The sequence below is a fragment of the Apis florea genome, unplaced genomic scaffold (genome assembly GCF_048593485.1).
Source record: "Apis florea isolate Af1SG1 unplaced genomic scaffold, ASM4859348v1 contig_2291_pilon, whole genome shotgun sequence".
Classification (NCBI taxonomy): Eukaryota; Metazoa; Arthropoda; class Insecta; order Hymenoptera; family Apidae; genus Apis; species Apis florea.
In genome coordinates this window covers 3,822,049-3,842,976 of record NW_028256553.1, presented here as the reverse complement: position 1 = coordinate 3,842,976, position 20,928 = coordinate 3,822,049, and the positions used below count along the sequence as shown (strand labels likewise).

The 20,928-nt window shown below is 35.8% G+C and overlaps 1 protein-coding gene across 5 annotated transcripts in view; it reads left to right on the top strand.

Moving 5' to 3' along the window:
* The window catches only part of LOC100869349 (uncharacterized), a 125,677-nt gene that overhangs the window by 89,145 nt on the left and 15,604 nt on the right, over positions 1 to 20,928 (top strand). For 2 of the 5 annotated variants that reach the window (XM_086903449.1, XM_086903451.1), the window contains exons 2-10: positions 1,054 to 1,107; positions 11,120 to 13,594; positions 14,510 to 14,784; positions 15,581 to 15,928; positions 16,517 to 16,837; positions 18,016 to 18,363; positions 18,661 to 18,967; positions 19,127 to 19,755; positions 20,449 to 20,826. In XM_086903449.1, the coding sequence (XP_086759575.1) occupies positions 1,054 to 1,107; positions 11,120 to 13,594; positions 14,510 to 14,784; positions 15,581 to 15,928; positions 16,517 to 16,837; positions 18,016 to 18,363; positions 18,661 to 18,967; positions 19,127 to 19,755; positions 20,449 to 20,826 (5,135 nt within the window). Of the gene's footprint in view, positions 1 to 1,053; positions 1,108 to 10,035; positions 13,595 to 14,509; positions 14,785 to 15,580; positions 15,929 to 16,516; positions 16,838 to 18,015; positions 18,364 to 18,660; positions 18,968 to 19,126; positions 19,756 to 20,448; positions 20,827 to 20,928 lie in introns of those variants that run through there. The other 3 variants (XM_086903448.1, XM_031916893.2, XM_086903450.1) reach the window with 2 other exon arrangements.

Here is a 20,928-nt window from a genome sequence, read left to right as displayed (position 1 = left end):
TGAAAAACACAGATTGTCGGATTTTTTGCAGAATTTTGTCAGTATATTCTTTAATTAAAAATAATATATATATATATATATGTAAACATATACGTATATATATAGATATACGTAGATATTTTATTTATAAATTGTAATAAAAATGAAATTACAAGAAATTAATTAATTTCTTGTTTGATATTATGTAGAAATAAATTTTTTAATAATGTATTCTTAGAAATATAAATAAATGATGCAATGAAATCTTTGTTGAAAAATATATAGAATAAAATATATAAAATAATTATAATCTTCAATGTTTTATTTTGCAAATCATATTACGTTGTAAAGTAATTAGCATCTATGTTAATTTTTTTATTGCTTAGAGCTATTATGAATTATATTTATCTATGTTAATTATATTCATTTTTAAAATATATTTTTGAATTATTAAACGAAATTTTTTATTAAAGAAGATAATGTTTTTTCAGAATATCTTTTTATGATATGATCTTCGAAAATATTCCTTTATCACATATTGTTTCTTTTATGTGAAATGTTGTTAGTAGTTTCGTGATCGATATTAAATATATATACTTTTTATATTATAGAATTATATTTGAACAAATTATTTTTCAAGAGATTTTCAAGAGATTAAAAAATAAAATTCTCTAGTGTCATTGAAACATTATAAAAACAGTTATCAATTGTTATAATTGAAATATATGATTGACTTTTATATATATATTATAAAGATAAATATAGTATAATTTTTCATAATAATCATATGAATTCCCTGAAATTTATATATTAAAATAATAAAAAAATGTAATTAAAAACTTTTTTTATTATTAAAATATTATTATTAAATATAAATTATTATAGAATTTCTTAAGAAAAAGATTATAGAAAAAAAATAGTCGAATTTAATATAATATAATAATATATAATATATAATGATTATATAAAAATTTTAATAATGTCCATACTCTTTTATAAAAAAAAAAATTTTAAAAATATATAGATAATATAATATATGAAATATATCTTGAAAATATTTTTTTTTGTTTGTAGATAATGGATCGTTGACAGAAGACAGACTAGCTAGGATAGAAAGAGATCTGCAAGGTAAGCCTTCCATCCTTCGAGACTGCGACTATCTGCATTCAATTTTTACTTATTTCCTTTGGAATTCCGCTCGAATATGATTTCATTTTCTTCTTCGTCGTAGCCTTAATTTAATATATTTCGTTAGCTTTGTTATATCGTATCTTTCATTATAAGAATAAGTATTATCATATTCGAATGTAATTCTATCGACAATGATTTTCTCTTTCGCTTTCCTCTCTTGTATCCGCTGTCTGACCTTTCTCTTCTCAGTTAAAACCGATCGTTCTCTCTCTAAAAACCTGCATTGTGCGTGTCGACGCGAGGTGCGGCCGTGTATATAATCAGATGTTATACTTATTTTGAAATACGTATATGTTTTCTTTATATTTATGTTGTTTCTTTATTTTTATTTTACTTTTTGTTTTACTTCTCGTTCTTTCGAATAATATTTTATTTTCTCTATTTTATTTGTTCGTGTCACTTTGCATTAAGTTTTCCGTGGGTAAATGGCTTACCAATGACTTACAGTAAATACGAAGCCTCGAGGGATTTGATTAATCGATTTGATAAAAATGGAATAGGATGAATAAATTTGATACAATTTAACATGTACGTAAAACGAAATGGAAAAGTAAGAATTAAACGAAGAACGAATAATAACATGTTTATAACCGAGTGTATAAAGGTAATTTATTTATGGGAATCAATACGAACGAATTCATTACAGAAATTAACAATTCTAAGTTTACTTATTAAATTTACGATCTAAGCAATAATTTAAAGAGTCAGTCATAATTTTTTTTTCAAAAGAGAATTTATGATATTTAAGTTATTTACATAAGAAGAAATTGTTAATATATTTATATATAATAATAAAAAATATTAAATATTATTACATAAAAAACTTCATATATAACATTTCGTATAGAAATAATTTTATATTAAATTAATGGCAGCAACTTTATTAAAAACATTTTATAATTGCATTAAAAAATCATTATTTCATATCTATTCGTCACAAATAAATAACATAACATAACATAAATCTTTCAAACGATGATATTCTAATTTAATTTCAAATGTTATCGATATATAAGTATTAAATCTAAATTTTTTTTAAATTCATTGCCCTTGCAAGTTTAGAATGAATTAAAAAAGTTCCCATTTAGTTCTATTGTAATTAAACAAAATTTTGCAACGAGTTCTCAGATCTCTCGAGCTGTAAATATTATACTATATATACATAATATATATAATATATTCGATGATTTTTGTTTAACGTCTGGACATCTTCTACTGTCGTTTTCCCGCGCACGATTCACGTAGTCCCGTTTCCGGTGGCATGGTACGGAACGACGACCATTCTGGGCTCGTGAACGTGTAACGATCGGAAATCGATACTCGTGGGCATAGAGTACTATACGTAATAATGAAACGGGGACGTAGCAGATTGCTCTCTATAGGCTATAATACCAACAGGATGACTCGTCCACTAAGATCGTCTGTCTCTTTTTTTCTGTTTCTGTTACTGCTCCCGCCTGCTCCTCGCCTACAACTCTTCTCAACAACTGGATGCCGTCTGCCTCCAACGTCCGCCCGCCACTCCGTCTCTCCGACGACCTACATTATCTAATGCAAATATCAAATCAAACAAACAAACCGGGAAAAAAAAATAATACACATGTGTACATTTTTATAAAACAAATGAAAAATCGATTGGCTGAAACCGATACTGACGATTTTGACTGTTCAATGACTTAAACGAATTTACCATGCACGACTTGGACGATCTCTTTTTTTCTTATAACGAATACGTGACCATTAATACAAATTCGTATAACGCTCATCGAAACACGTGCTCCCCGTGCGGCGATTGTCCCTCGGTGCTTTTGAACGATCCTGAACTATCTCCTGACACGTTCCATGCTTGATGATCGTCTCCAGGTGTAACCACGGTCCTCCTAGTCTCAGCACGACCCGGCAAATCCATCCCTCCGGTCGGTCTGTTAACGAAAACTGCGCGAACCTTCGTCCAAGATGGCGCCAGTACGGAGTTCGCCACTCAAATACTCGGTACTACATTGGATAATGGTCGTGTATACGCCAAGATATTGGCTACGTCTAGTAGAGTATTCTATGACAAGGAACCTACGCCAGATTCCCCCACGCCGTATGTGGTTTATCCTTCGAGAACCACCGACGACGATTGGCAACTCAAGGTGGCCCTTGATAACACACCCATTAAAGCTTTGGAGGATATCGAAAATTCTGGGTTAGAGAGAGATTCTGATAGTCAGAGTGGGGAAGGAAGATCTTCGATGAAGTTGGATGAATTATCTAAAGAGAATGATATATTTAGCAGGAGAGAATTGGGATCAGATTCACAGAGATTCAAACCTGCGAAGATCAGACCTGCTGACAATCTTCCTACTTATACAGTGACGCACGAGTACGTAACCAATAATTTCGATAATCTCGAAGAGGACCAGCCGAAGAGTTTTAGACCCAGATTGCCCAAGATTTTTAAGCCTCAGGCCAAAACTCCTGTGCAGAGAAAATTGGACTCAAAACCTCTGGCAACTGTGACATATCATGGATTCGCCGAGTTCACCACTACCGTTGGTGAAACAGTTATAGTTTTCTCACCAAGTACATCACCAGCGCCTATTGGTCGTCCAGCTACCACAATCAAAGGTGATGCGACTTTGAGACCTGACGATGGAGTTGCGGTTGTAAAAATCAGACCTACTAGCGTAGTCACTGGCCAAGAAAAGACCAAACAACATTCTGGACGTACATCTGATCCGCATAGCGAAACGGGTGATCCTCTATTGGATGCTATCAACAGAGCCAATATTCAGCCTAGTGTTACAGAGGAATTCGAAGAGTCTTCAACGACGTCCACGGAACCTCTTCTTCTAATACCAGATGTTGAAACTGATTCAGTGAAACCAACAGGACTTTTGAAAGTCTTAGATTCTACTACTTCTCAGGATGGTACCACTACTCATTATAAGAGTCTGATCTATGGTACTTATATCGGTACGAATTACGCTCAAATTATCCATACCTCATCGAATGTATACTTTTTCCCCGATGAAGCTACTGTTACTTATGATGCCGAGGATACCACTATGGATTATGGAACAACTGCTACTGAATCTGATGAGGAACAAGACACTACGTTGCAAATGACAACAGGCACCACGCCGAGAATAATCACCACTAGCGAGGAAGTTCCACCAGAGATGAACGAATTGACTACTCCATTCAAAGATACCACTGATTCTGCATTAACGACATTGAAAGATATTTTGGAGAGTGCAAGAAGAGTAGTGCTTGGTACTACAGAATCAATTGCTCCAACATTGGATGACGAGATTCCTAACGATATAGTTCCTGGAGATCCTCAAGGTCGTAGTATCAAAGGTGGCAGCTCGAAAAACAATTTTGGACATCAGGATCACAAAGGACACGGATTCATTGAGCAGGAAGAAAAAATTTCTTTGGCTACCAGACTCCTTCCTTCCACAATGTACAAAACGTTTACCTATTACACCACTTTCTTCATTCCTAATGGCGATCAGACTACGACTTCTATACGTTCCAGAGAAGTTGTGTCTTCAGATGTTACTTATTTGACGGAGCTTATTCTACCAAGTGAAACAATATCCTCCATTGTTCCCACGGCTGTTACTGAACCTATATCGACCAAAATCACTCCTGATACGAATCAAGCAATTGAAGAGGAGCAGACTACTAAACAGGACGAAGAGATAGAGTTGATCTTTAAGACTCTGTATACCACGTATACGTATTTGACTACCTTCTTCCAGGAGAGTACTTCCAGCATTTCCAGTCGCGAAGTCGTAGAAACGAATGTGATCACTCAAACTGTTGGTCCAAATGGAGTGTCTGCAGTAGTTGCAGGGTTGTTCGAGAAAGATGAACCTACCTTGATATTGCCAACAAAAATTTCGGACAGTGTTTTGCCTTCAACGACTCTTGAACATGAGGAAGGAACTGAAAAATATCCAACAACTTTAGAACAAACAACAGAGGATACTCTTACAACGATGCAAGAACAAGATATCACTACTGATCAGAATATTCCAACAGAGTCGGGAATAATTATTGAAAAAGAAATTGAAGACACAAAACAAACGATTCCTGAAATCGAACCCAGCCCAACTCCAATTTTACCGACCGAAGAAGTGAGGAAACAGATCAAAACTTACTACACAACATACACTTATTATACTACAATATTTGTTGACGACGAGACAGAAGTAGAAACGAGAACAGAAGTGTTCACCAATGTAGTAACAGAAACTATTCAGCCAACCGCTGTAATGCCAATTATCCAAGAAACTGAGAAACCATTTCCATCAACAGAGGAACCAGTCAAAAAACCTCCTCCAGAAATCTTGGCATATTTGGAAGCTATTCAAAGACAGAAATCGCAAGAAGAAGCGTTTCTTCTTGCCAAAAAGGTTCAACAACACGGGACTACTAATAACGAAGAGAGTACAACTATATCTGAGGCTAAAGCAGAAACTACAACGGAATATGCAAGTACTTTTGAAGACCAACCAATTACAGAAAATTTGTTTCGAGGTTTCGAAGTAAACGCACAAGTAACGCCAAATCCACCAATCGAAGGAGAAGTTTTAGGATCTATGATCACTGACGTGGTATCGTCTTCCAGTTCTGGAGGAGGTACAGTGTTAGATGTAATGGACAAGAGAAACGCGGTTCCCGAGGATCAAGAACTCTCAGAATCGAACCATCATGACGTAGAGCCAATACCAACGCTTTTGCTTCAAACGAGTTACACTACCTTTACTTATTTTACGACAATGTATAAAGGTGATGAATCAAATGTGGTAAGTCGACTAGAAACGGTTACCAATGTGGTGACTGAGACTATTAGGCCAACAGCAGTGATACCCATGGAGACGAGTACTTTACCAGTTACGTACTTCACAACGTTCACTTATTGGACAACGTTCTACAAAGATGGCGATACTATTACTACTAGTCGTGAAGAAACTGTTAGCAATGTTATTACACCAGGAGTGTCACCTACTCCTACTGTGGAGTTAGGTGTAATCATGACCTATAGACCAACGACGTTGTACATTGAGGATACTAGTGATAGTCTAATCAACGAAAAAGAATCCAAAATCACTGCTGATAACGAAGTGACACCTTCAGCTGCTATTCCTATTGAAAATTCCAAAGGCGAAAAACCAGACACTACAACTTCCAAAGACATTGCTTCGCCATCTTTTGAGAATACTGTAGAATCCACAACGATTTCACCTGAACCTACCACATATTATACTACTTATACTTATTACACCACTTCCTATATTGGCAACGAGACGATTATGAACAGCAGATTGGAGACTGTCACAAGTGTCTCCATACCTGAAGTTATTATCACCCAACAACAAGCAACCGGTAGAGCAATTGATGGGCCAGTATTCAAGCAAACTATAGCAACCGAGGAGAAACCAGTTACACCATCAAAAACTAGCGAACTTCCAAAAATTGGATTAATCTCGACGATTAGATCTAGCCAAGTTAATGATGGTACTACCACTCATTATATGACGGACATTCATGGCACATACATCGATGGATTGTACGCTCAAATTGTGGAAAGTTCAACAAAAATAGAGACACCACCTTTGCCATCGTCTGTTGCTACTCCAGTTTTGCCAACAGGTATTTTATCGATGAACAAAGGTACTGTGATAGATGCTGATGAAATCACTACAATTTATTTTACCACGAAGCAAATTGGAACATTATTAGATGGTTTATATGCAAAAGTCATCGAAAGTACTTCGAGTACAAAGATAAACGAGGAAAGAAGAGCAACTATTTTACCTACTCATGGTCACAGAACTGGTCTGGTGAGGTTGATCCAAGGACAGATCGAAAATAATGGAACTACCACATTCTATCAATCAAAAGTGATTGGAACCAGTATCGAGGGTAGATATGCTCAGATCATAGAGAGTACTTCTAGCTTTTTTTCTGCTACTCCAACAGAAAGTATTTCACCTACTTCAACCCAACCGCCTACCAAACCTACTGAAATCCCGGAGATTTTACCTTCGCCTGCAGTGATTCAATCGTCCCTATCAGAAGAACATACAACGGAATCTCCAGATCAAGACGAAGATTCAGAGCAGAATGAGGAAAGTGAAGAAGAGGATGAAGAAGGGGAAGATGGACAAAGTTCTAAGAAAAAGTCTAGACTGACTTTCTCCACTAGAAAAAGAACGTTCACTCCGGTAATCAGACCATTTGCATCTAGAAATAGACCTACGTTCAATCCGAAACGAAAAGGTGCTCAGGGTGCAACAACCATTACTAGAACAGACATAACACCTACGATAACCGCAACATTGGCTGGAAAAGGCAATAGATTCGCTTCATCCAGAGGTCGAGTTAGTTCTCCGATAGGCCCGTATTCCTCTACTTTGTCTCCATCAGGTTCCAGGAGATTTGCTGGAAGAAGAGGTTCTCCAAACACAGCTAGTTCATACTCTTCGACTATAAGTGGAAGTACCAGAGGTAGGCCTCAGTCTAGAATATCTCCATCTTCAGTCTTTCAAGGTAACAGACGCGGACCGACATCTATTAGAGGTTCGTCTGCTAGACCTGCATCTCGTGGCTCGAGTTCCGCTTTTCCTGGAGCTTCTACCAGATATAGATCACCGATTAGACCGTCATCTACTCTGTTAAGAGGTCAATCGACGGTTAAACATGACGATCAAGAGAACGATGCTAACGAGTTCACAACGACTACTTTGATTACTGAGGAGACTCCTTATACCGATGATGTGGAAGATGGTGAAACTGTGACAACGCCTCTGCAGACAACCACAGAGTCATCGAGAAAATCTACAAATCCCTTACTAAGATTCCGTAGGCCAATTGGCTTGAATAATTCTGGAAGAACTGGTACAACACCTAAACCACCAACGACTACGAGAAGAAATGGAAATTTGAACAGACCAACTTCACCGACTGTTCCTAAAGTGACTAACGCCAGAACAAATGGAAGAAACGCTCCAATATCAACGAGACCAAGACAAAGTAACACTGGATTGTTTCCACCTCGAGGCCTATTTGGAAAAAAACAGGAACTAGCCACCGAGGAGCAGATAGAGGCTAACGAGGACTTGGAAACCGAAGGGGAAGAGAATTTCGAAGATGAGCCTGTGGAGGAAATAGTTGATAACGATTATGAAGGTTCTGAACATGAGGACAGGATCAATCGTCGTTCTGGTAAGTCCATTAGACCTACTGTGCAAATAAGACCGTTCATTAGGCGAAGAATACGTCGACAGACGAGTCAATTGAGATCATTGACCAATAGATTCAGAAGGCCAAGTCAGTCAAATTTGAAGTCTGAAGAAAAATTAGACGTAAGCGAGAATGTATCCAGCAAAGAAGAAATTCCAAAGTCTAATTCCAAGCCTATTGCTCGTTACAATAATCGTGGAAGGTCTCTAACAGTATCCAGGTCTCCAACAAAGTCAACCAATAATCCTGAGAAAACATCGGCAGAGTCTGCAGAATTGAATCAGAATAAAGTCAGGAATAGATCGAAACAGGGGAGTAACGGTGACAGAAACGCTTCTTCCAGAATAAAACCGACATCAACCTCTAGCAATGGTAGACAATTTACGCTAAGAGAGAAAGATGGAACTTCTTCTAGCAGATCGAATTACAAAAGACCCAATTCATCTATATCTAGATCGAATGGAAGATCCAACAACAACAATGTAAGACCTCCACGATTGCGAAATGGTTCGAATAAATCCTCAGAATCAACTAGTACAAGACGCGTACCTCCATCTAGTCGCAGTTCTTCGAGAACTTCCAATAGAAACGGTAATCGAAGAGGTTCTTCCAGAACAAGAGGATCTCTAGAGGATATTAGAGAAGCGCCCACTGTGTATCCAGACTTTGACGGTACCATCACAGTCACCCATTATGTGCCCACTGAGGTCACAATCCCCGTGGTCAACAATGGTATCACAGAGCACAGGAATATCATTACCGCGCAACCTAGTACCGAAGTCCTAAGTCCATCTCAATACAGTACAGTGACAGGTGGGGACGGCAAACCATTAATGGTGATTGTTAGCGAGATAACCGGTACGAATCCTCAAGGTCAGACCGAGATAACCCGATTCTTGCTTCACGAGACGCCCACCACTCGTGTCTCCTACACGTTGACTACTCTCGGTGGTCGAAGAGCCTCACAATCGGTGATCGTACCCTCGACTGTCTACTCCGTAGAAAATGTGGTGTCCACAGTACAACCTACTCTTCCTGGAAACGCGCCTCTAGCAAATATCCTTCTATCGCAATTGCTTCTTGGTCAGTTAGGTCAGGCGAATCCCTTACTTCAACCCCAAGGTACACCGTCCACGCAATACAATACTCGTACTACCTCATATGTGACCACGATTACCAAACAACAGAGTACCGTGATTCCGCTCACTTTTCGTGGCAAGGAAATACTTACAACCCTGGTGGACACCTCGACGGATATAGTGACCGCAACAGAGTTCATCACAGACACGGTAGTGGTCACACCCACGGCGGCTTTGCCAGCTGCGAATTTGAATTCGTTATTACTGTTGCTCCAGCAGCCCCAGCCCCAGAAAAACGCGAATCCTCTGTTGGATCCTCTGTTCGCTGCCCCTCCATTCACCCAGAGCAACACTTTGCCCGGTGAGGTCGAAAGAAGACATCAGCCAGCTGATTTGGATTACAAACACGATAGCTATGAATATTCCGACGAGGAGGAGGATGTTCAAGAGTATCAAAAGTCGTCCAGAACGAGAAATGGCCGGGGCAAATCGAACGATAGAAAAGAGGATAGCGCGCCTAGGGAAGAGTCCAGTGTGGTGACATTGTACGTATCCGGTAGGAGGCCAGGGGAGTTCAGCACCGTTCTGAGCACCGTGAAAGTGACCGATACAGCCAGCTCGTCCCGAAAACGACGAGACACCGGCAATGATTTGGTCGTCGAAGTACGACCATCTATCCCGCCTTCGTTGCACGAGGGATCGGAGGAGATCACCGTCCTGGCGGGGAGCGAGGACTCGCTGGACGCACACGCGCCGACACAGAGTCTCGAGAGCGTAGTGGGTGACGTCGGACGGCACATTTCCACGTCTATCCACACCTAACATCTGGACGTACACACGTCGTTAGATAATCCTTCTTCTCTTCTGTCCTTAACTATCATCATTCGATCAATAATGTCCATCACGAAATTCATCATCAGAAAAACCCACCTAGACCGAAGCTGATGACCTTTCCCTGGCTCATTTATGTTCGCGTGTTGCAACGAATTCTAAGATAATCATACATCTTGCGTGCAATTCGAATCCTTACGAAGATTTGTTCTTCATTCGTGGAAATACTTCTCAAAGCATCAGGAAAAGCTCGCAGCTTCGGTTGATCGAGAAGACTCATCTCGCTCTCTTCACGTCCATCTCACGTCCTGTTCGCATTCCCAGTCTTTCTTTTCTTTATCTCCTTCCTAATTTTTTTCCACTTGTGGCTCTCCTCCTCATCTCACTAACATAGCCTTGAATCCGCCGCCGCACGCGCGCCCACACGCGACAAGCTCCCACACGCGACGCATGGTACTCTTTTTTGTTTATGGTTGTTTGTCGGACAACGGATCGCGCCGGCAGATATAGATCGATAACAATGCCCTGTTCTACTAAGTGCACGAAATCGAACGAATAAGGGATGTGTTTGACAATATCTTTATTTAACCCTTGAATGACCTGGCCTAACACATTCAAGACGATTCAATATGTCCTTTCGCCTGTTGCTCATGATTGCCCTAGCTGTAACTTACATACATACACATACACATACACACACACACACACACATATACCCTTGAATACATATTCAATGTACGCGATGGCGAGGATCACAGTGCGTGCACGCAAGCGAGAAAACGTCGTCTTTTCAGATGACTTCTACCCTGACAACTACTACCGATTAACGAGCGACATCGATAACAAACGCACGTGGTTGCCTGAAGAGAATTCTAGGAGCGTGACTTCGTTTGATGAAGACTACCTCGAGGAAACACCCAGAAAACGCGTGAGAATTCGCGTTCCTGTAGTTAGAAAAAATGGAAGACAGCATAAATTGACTGTTGTCAGACGAAGGCCTATTACTTCCAAAGTGGAAGAATCTTCGTTGACCATGACTAGTCACACCCCGAGAAGAATAGTGGTGACACGAGTGAGGACTTTGGGATTGGCTAATTCCATTTACAGCGATTTGGAGACTGATAGTTTTAAACCGGAAATTGGAAAACACAAAGTGACCATCACCAGACGCAGGAAAATTGGATCGACTACAGTTACGCCTACTAGTACTGAGAAGAAAGCCAGGATTACTAGAAGGAAGTTGATCGCTGTTAGACCGGTACAATCTACACCGAGTTTCGCAATTATCACAACTGGATTCTTCACTGCCCCATCATCTGAATACGACGAAGAATATTCCGAGGAAGAAAATGACGAGGAAATGGAGAACAAGGAGGATGTTACTTCTACAGTCACGCCTGAATTGAAGGAACCGCCTAATGTCATTGATAGTAAACCTGACGAGATTGAAATTGAAAGTAAAACGGAAGAGATTGAACCAAAAGTTGTCGAAGAAAGTGTCATGGGTTCGCCAGTTATTATCACTGATAATTTCTTTTTCCCACCATCTGATGATGAAGATGAAAATGAATATGAAGAAGAATATATGGATACGACGACTGAAGAGGTAAATACAAATGAAGAAATTCCAACGACGACTGAATCGACAAAAGACGAAGATGAAAATGTTTCGAACAGAGAGGACATGTTAACCACATCTGCGACTCCTGATCTGTCCGAGAAAAAAGAAACAGCGTTGGAAAAATCTGAAGAAACGTCACATAATGTTGCTGATCATGAAACGAGTACAATATCTATTGATTCGAAAGAAGAAGAGAAGTCTGAAGAAGTTTCGACGATTGTAAAATCAAGAAAAGACGAAGAAGTAATAATCACAACGCAAAAAAGTTTTGAAGAGACATTGGAAGAAAATGTTCCAACGACCACTTATCCTGAGATTAAAGAAGACGATGAGAAAGAGGATGAAAAAGAAAAAGAGCATGCAACGACAGTCGAGACGATAGAAACCACAGTACCTGTGGAGGAAACTACAATCACTGTTCTGAATTCTGAAGAAAAAACAGAGACTGTAATAACTTTTGATAGAGAAACTACAACAATTGCCGAGGAAGAAGAAAAAATTAATAACACCGAACATTCTTTATCATCTACTGAAACTAGTTATCAAGATTCTTCATCAGAAGATAAAGAGTCGCGGGAAAAAGATATCGAATTCCAAGTTACAACTATTGCAATTGACTTTGAAGATACTTCACCTAAAAATCATGAAGATTCTCTTGAAAAATATTTAGAATCCAATACCACATTAATTGAAACTGATGACTCGGAGAAGGAATCTTTATCTAAAAACACAGAAAATTCCCTCAAAAAAGATATCAAATCTCACGTCACGGTAACTCAAATCGAATCCAAAGATTCTCCCAAAATTGATACCGAAGAATCCCAAACCTTAAAAGAATCGACCGAAGATCTCAATAAAGAGACTCAATCTCTCTCAATCAATAATTACCCTATTGTAATAACCACCTCAAGTTTTAAATCAGAAACTGAAAGATCTTTCCCAGACACGATAGATTTCACCCTTAAACAGATTCCAGAAACCGCAACGAAATCTGAAGAGAAAGAAGATAATTTGACGGTACAACCCATAGAGTCAATTACAGAATTCACTTCGTCTTCGACACTTTTCGTTGATATATCTCCCAGTTTCGCAAGTGTCCTACCGTTAGAAACGTCCCAATCACTCGACTCCAACACCCTTAGCTACTTGGACGACTCCGAGATCCCAAGCGTGATCCCCCTTGGTGTCGAGTATATGTCTGACTCAACGAGTACTTCCGTGGTACTCGAGGCAACACCTAGCATCGAGGGTATAGTGACGACATCTATCTCGTCGCCAACCCCCGAGGAAATCGAGGCAGGATTGGCAGATGACCTGTATTTGTCCCTGTCGAGGCCAGACTTTCCCGAGATTCTGCCGTCGAAACCGGTCCACGTGGAGCACGAGACCAGATCCGAAACCCCGGATTTAGAACCGAGCACGAGCGTTTACTATACCGAGACAGTGGTTACGTCGACACGACTGAGAACGTATACTTACGTGGTGACGCAACTAAACGGACTGGAGACGAAAGTGACATCCTCGACGACCGTCCGACCGAGAGTGACGACCCTTACGTTGACAGTGCCCGTCACGGTGACCGTCACTCCTACCGTGGAGTCGTCAGCGTACTCAGTTTCGTCTGTGTATAGCCCGGTGCCCGTTGCTGGTGAGTAGCTATAACTGGCTCTGCGATAAGCCTTTTCTATCGTGGTCATAGAATGTTCTGAAGTAATTGTCGATATTTTTAAAGCTTCCAAGTTTTTCCTTTTCAAAGTTCTTCAAAATCTTGTTAAAGGGATCCCTTTGATATTCCTTTAGGTTTTAAAATAATTAATGCATTATATAAAGAAATATATTTCAAGTTTGAAAATGATATGAAGTGAATATTTGAATTGAAAATAATAGTTTTTTGAATTCTAAAAGTATTCATGTTATGGATTTATAAAAATTTATGAAATGATATTTGAAAATAATGATTGTTGAAACTGGTAACTTTTCTGAGAATATTTTTAAAAAAGTTTATAGAATTGTGAAAATCGTGAAATGGTTAAAGAATGATTAGTTCAGGACACTAAGTGATCATTGTAAAAAATAATATTCTTCTTTAGACTAATAATAATATCTTTTCTCTCGCGTGGCTACCACGCTCGAGATGTACAGTCTTCCTTCGAGTTTCACTTCGATTGGCTTACAGTGGTCTAAATTATTTTCTGTACAATAGACTCTGAGTGAACTGTACATAACTGTAAATGAATTCTGATATCTTGTACATACTCAATCTCTTATCGTTTATTGTATTTCTAGTCTATTCTGTATATTTTTGTTTCTTGATTATCTCAAAAACTATTTTTTAACCATGTACAGTGACCGTCTACATTCTGGCGTCTGAATAATTATTTCCAGGATATTTCTTATGAAAAGCATGATTATTCAGGCGTATTTATAAATACTATAAATTATTCTGAATTATTTCACTTTTATTTCAGATATATTTATTTAAAAAAAATAAATATCTTTATATAATTTGACATTGTTAAAGTGTAAATATGATAATCGTTTCATCGTGAATTTGTAACGATAGGAGAACAGGAAGGAAAAGATGAAGAAGGTCGAAAGTTTAACTTGGCCACTCGCATCATGTCAAATGGAGTCGAAGTGATTGTGGCAGGACCAACACCGGCTCTACGATGGGAAAACTCGATTCCTCAGCCTACGCTGACATTGTCTGACGCGGTCGTCATGATGCTTCCACAAGATAAACCGAATGAATTTGTCACAAAGACATGCACAACTACCTTCACGTATCTTACAACTATTACGAAGGATGGAACGACTATCGTGTCGACAGAGCAACAGGTAGAGTATAATAGGAATAATCTTTTTTTATTATGTATGTCACGTTTCTTTTCTGTTTTTAAACCTATTATGAATTTCTCTTTAACTTCTCCTGTCTTTTCATTTTTTATTCAACTCTGATTCCTTCAATCTGAATTTTAATTTATATTTTTATATTTCGAATATGAACATGAACTTGTTTCTTTTTTATATTTTTAATTTCTTTTATATCTTTTTAATTTTCTTGTTTTTTTTTTTTCGAATACAGACATTTTTATTTGTGCTTTCAAATTTTATTTTAGTCTTTGGATTCGTTTTTAAATAGTATTTTTATTTTAATTTTATTTCCTTTTTTACTATCTTTTTTTTATGTATTTATTTTTTTATATCATTTCACTTGTTCATTTCATTAATCTTCTAAAATATTATATATGTTTTTTAATCATATTTAAATTATTATTGATTTAAATTATGATATTATAAATAAATTATAAATTTTCATTTATGACAATCAAAATACAAATGAATATAATATATATTATATTATATTCACATATATAATTCTTAGTATTATATTCTCTTTTTGAGTTTTTAACTCAAAATATTTTTCATTTTTTTCTTTGGAGATATTACAATGTTACAATGTCTGTATACCATCATCGATAAAAATAAAAGTTCTTTCAATTTGTTTTTTTAAACTTATAAAAATATGGTATATCTTAAACTTTAATACCAATTAATGCAATATTCTCAAAATATTTTTAACTAATAATTTAAATATACAGTTATATTATAAGAATTTAATAAATTCTTTCAGGTAATAGCAAACACGGCAACTGAGGAACGTCACAGAAAGCCTGGATCAGAAACTGCAGCGGTAACATTGGAAGCGTCTCCAACGTTACGCACAGAAGTGTTCAAAACCACTTACACCTATCTAACACTAAACACCGATCATTCGGATATAAACGACGCTTTGGAAAGCAGTACTAAAGTAATTACAAATACGGTTACCGCCCCTCAACATTATCTGGACATGATTCTCGAGCCATCGGAAGCGCCACGACCGGAAACGAACACATATCTCAGCACTAGGATGCTGGAAAAGACTTTCATGGAGGATGGACGTACTAAAATAGAAACAACTAGTGATACTATTACTCAGGTTTGTGTTAATGCGATGATAATATGAGATTTAATATATTTATTATTCGTGAAATAGAATTAAATTATTTTGTCGATGTAATTATATTTCAACTTTGATTTCACTTTTAATTAGGATTAAAATTTAGAATATTTTCAATTTCGTTAAAAATGACATTAATTATAATATAATCAGTTAAGAATTATTGATGTTAAATGAAATCATTATAATACAGATAAAAAAGACAGATAATTGCAAGTAATCAATTTTATATATATATATATATTTTTTTTTTTTTAGATTAAAACTTTCTATCATCTTTCTTATAAATTTTATTTAATATAAAAAATAATTTATGAAAAAATTTTATATATCCTTTTTTATATTTTAATCTATTCCATATTTTTCAATTAAATAAAGTCTTTTTCATTTTCCATGGTTTTTCTATTTTCTTCTATAAAAAAATATCTTCTTATATCAGTATTTTTATTTATTTTCTATTTTTTATTTATTATAAAAGAATTTTTATGAAAAAAACTATTCAATTTCTAAAGGTGAGCCAATCATTTTAGTAGATGAATAGATTGACTGGTAGCATTTAATTTTCAGCTCATAGTAACAGAATCTGCACCACCTCCTCGTCCAACTAGTGTCACGACCACGTTAACAGCGTTAGACAGTACGGAAGAAAACATGACAGACGTCATGAAGACTTATTATATTACCTATACTTATTACAATACCTTCCTGGAGAAAGGGAGCACAGTGGTTCGTACGAACGTGGCGACGTCCACTGATGTTGTGTTGGAGAAAGTGCCTGTCAAGAAAACCACGAAGACAGCCATGGTGAATCCCACTCCGGAACCTATTCAAATCTTTGCCACGAAGACGTATCTAACCACGTTTACCTACTTTACGACGTTGCTTCAGGTAAGTCGGTTAATTAAGATATTAGAGATCGTGAGTTTAATGTTTATTACAGTCATAAAACATAGTGGTTTCTGTTTCAAAATTAAGATTTTACGCATAAATTTTTATGGAATAAATAGATTTTGTTGTAAAATAAAAAATTAAGAATTCATTTGTATAGAGATTTATTAATAGGTTTTTCTTCTTTGCATTCATAGAAAAAATATTGTGATTCATATTCTCTATGATAATATATTTCATCTATCAATTTTTTAAAATGTAATTGAATATTATTTATTAAAGAATATGAAAAAGTAAAGGAAATTTATTCCTCGAACGTTTCATTCTTTTAAATTTTATGCGTGCAACTGAATATCTAAGTATTCATATATAAAATATATATAAAATATATTTTGTATACAAGTGTACAAAAATACAAGTATAGAATTTACATTATTGCTTCTCAATGCTTTTTTTCACAATGTACTTCTTTACTTTCTTTAATAGATTTCAGAAAAAAATGGACAAATTTCTGAAATCTATGTAATGACCAAAAAAAAAAAATTAACGATGATGATCACGAAATAAAAATATAAATATCCTATATTAAATATATAGGATGAATCATTTAATTTTGAATTCGCGTTTACATGAATTCACTTTAAATTAAACTATTATGTTTAAAAAATATTTCAAACAAAAAATTTTTGATATTGAAAAGAACATATAATATAATAATTTTTTTATATATCATTTTTCCATCAAGATAAAATAAATGGAATATTTGATTATGTTTAAAAAAATATTAAATGCCAATAATTTAAAGATAACAAGACGAAGAAACATTCAATATATAATTATAAATATAATTATAATGTATATTTTGTAAGAATTATTTTTTTTAAGAAAATATTACAAAATTGCTTCGTATCGTTATTATATTCTTTCGACACCTTTATCATGTTTTGCTATTTTATGATATTTAAGAACATAAAAAAGTATAAAAAAAAAATATTAAGATAAAAATTACTTAGTTTCTATACTTAATTACAGAGTTTAAACAAATCTTTTAACAAAACATTTCACATTCGAATGGAAAAATAATATTGCGTCACATTATTTTATTCATATATCCAAAAAAGTGTCAAATAAATAGATATTAATTTAAATTAGAAATTTTGAGAATTATTCGTTTTCAGGCGGGGCCAGATGGAGAGACTTCCACAACAGTCTCTTCGAGGTCGCACATTGTAGAAAACGTGGTAACAGAATCGATAGCACCCAGTTTACTAGATGCTGGTTACATGAACGCTTTACTAACAACTGCACACCACTCTGATCCCGTGAAAAACGTGGTCACTGGTTCGACGATCATTTTCTTCGATGAGGAAGACCAAATTGATCCTACTACCAGCACCAACTACCCGGAAGCCACCTCTTCGGTGGAAGTGCAGAAGGATGAAACGATTTCGTCTAGCTTTGTATCTACTGAACCATCTCCGGTTGTTAACGAACCAAATCTGAAACCTACTGAACAAATTAATCAGGTAATCGAAAAACTTGGTTAAAAGACTTCAATTATTAATTAAAGCAACTGAAAAATAAACAATTTTTTCAAATATTACATAAAGGAATATACTTAGTGAGAGAAATGTAATATAAAATGCAAATTAATCATTTTTCGTTCTAACATATGTATTCCATGATGTAAATATCGTTAAATGTGTTAATTTAAATGTATATTCAAATTTGAATAACTAAATTTCGACTTTAAATAACTAAAAATATGTGTGTAATTAAAATTCTTACGATAAGATTTTAATTTGATTATATTTGAATTATAGGAGAACAATGTAACGGTTTCCGCAGAATCTGGGCAGAACAAAAAGCCTGTCAATCAAAACACGAGTGATCTTCAAGTGAGCAATCTTCTGAGTCTAGGTTCGTTAGGAATCAATAGTTTGTCGGCTTTGGGTCCAGTGATTACTGCGATGGCTGGCCTACTTCAGGGTAAAACCACAGCAACACGAAGGAATGATTCGATACCACAGGCAGAAACGCAGGAAGTCACTACGCAAAGATCACCTATTTACATACCTGTCGCTGAGTTCGCTGATGGAGACATTGAAGCTGCTGAAAGTCAAAATATAGGTAATTCTTTTTGTAAAACAAAAAAGATGTAATCGATTGATTCCAATTGTTAAACACAATTCATTTATAATATAAAATTTGTAAATAAGTTAATGATTAAAATTAAAAGTTTATTATTTATTTTTAATAAATAATTTATTTTTCACAAAATTCTTCAAGGTACACATCTGGCAAACCTCAACCACAATTACATCGCAGAGACGCGTCATAAAGTTGCATCCAGCCTGGCAGATGGAATTCCAATTTCTCCAGGCGAGGTAATCACCGCGAATAGCGATGTGATCATCGGTAAACCAGGAAAAATGGCACCAAGACCGCCTCAAACGTTCTTGGAGGACGAAGAAAACATAGGAATGAAACCACCACCGTTACCAGTTCCCAACATTCCAGTCCATCCTGTTCTCGAGGTCCTGGAGAACGATCGGGATGATGCTCAGCAAACCCTTCAGAGTCACAAAGGTCCACAGATAAAGATATATCCTGCGCATCAGATCTACGAGGAACACTTGAAGATACCTATCTCTATGCCTGTCGATACGAATCCTACGTTGAAACAACCTCAAAAGCTGCTTCCGGTTCAACCGACCCCCCCAAAGAGGATTGGTTCGAAGCAAGATGTGTTAGAGAACGATCCTCTGTTGAAGCCACCCGATAGACCTAACGTGGAACAGTATGCGAATCCAAATATGAATCCAAAGGAACCTGAATGGAGTCCTGATAAAACAAGAAGACCTTGGAGTGCTAAGGATCCCCTGAAGCTTCCTTCGTCCCATCCTCAGTTTGATCAGGTATACACATTAATTTTTATTTATTAATATTGTCAAAATCATTGTTTCCCTTAATATTATTATTATTATCGTGTATTATGTTTTATTATGACGATTAAGTTTTAGATAAATTTGAGGATTAAAACAATTAGAATTATGTGTAAAATAAGATTAGATATCTTTTAAGGAAAAACAATTACTTGAAATTAAAATAAAAGATAAATTTACTTAAAATAAACATATTCATAATTAAATTTTAATGTCTTATTTGAAAAATGATTTTATCAAACGTATGATTATTTCGAATAATAATAAAAAGTAATAAATAATAAGATAATTTATCTTTTCATTATTATGCAAATAATATTAAAATATTATAATATGATAATATAAAACGAAATGAAAATTTAATTTAATTATTTGAATAATTATTTAAATAACAATTTATTTTCATTTATTCTACGTTAAATAAAGAAGGATTCTATAATTAGATTTACAATCTCGTTATTGTCTATTTTTAAGTTTCAAAATGCTTTATATTGAATTCTCAAAATTCTCAAAACTGCAAAAACTTTAACTTTTATATAGCAATTCGATTCAATTGATTCTAATTCAATTTATATAATTTTGATTTATTATATTTCAAAAATTATAAAAATTCAAATTTTTTAAAATACTACGAATTACAATTCTACATTATGATCAATATTTCAGAAAATCGATCTAGGAAAGCCATCGATGGATAAACTTTGGCCAACTGTTCCATCCGAGGAACAAAAGCGACCACCATGGGCCCAGAAAGACCCTTTACTTCCCGAAACTTCGATTGTCATTCAAACTTCGGAATCCAAACCAACACCAGCGGAGCCCATAGTTCATCAAGTACCACACGTCATCGATAGATCAACCGGGCAACCTTTGTTGGTTAATATCCAACCCAGTCAGGTGGCCAACGTGGTAATTCCTCAAGGTGGCACTCAGGCATTGATATTCGGTGACACGAGCGAACCCCACATCAGTGGACAATATTTCGACGATCCATCACCCTATCCTGAATCAGAGGTTGGTTTAGGTTTCCTTGGAATTCAAAGGGTAAGTTAATTTTTCGATATATTGAATTTCCAAAAATTCAAAAATTTATTAAATAAATTCAAAAATATAACTTAAATCTCGTATAATGTATATATCTGAACT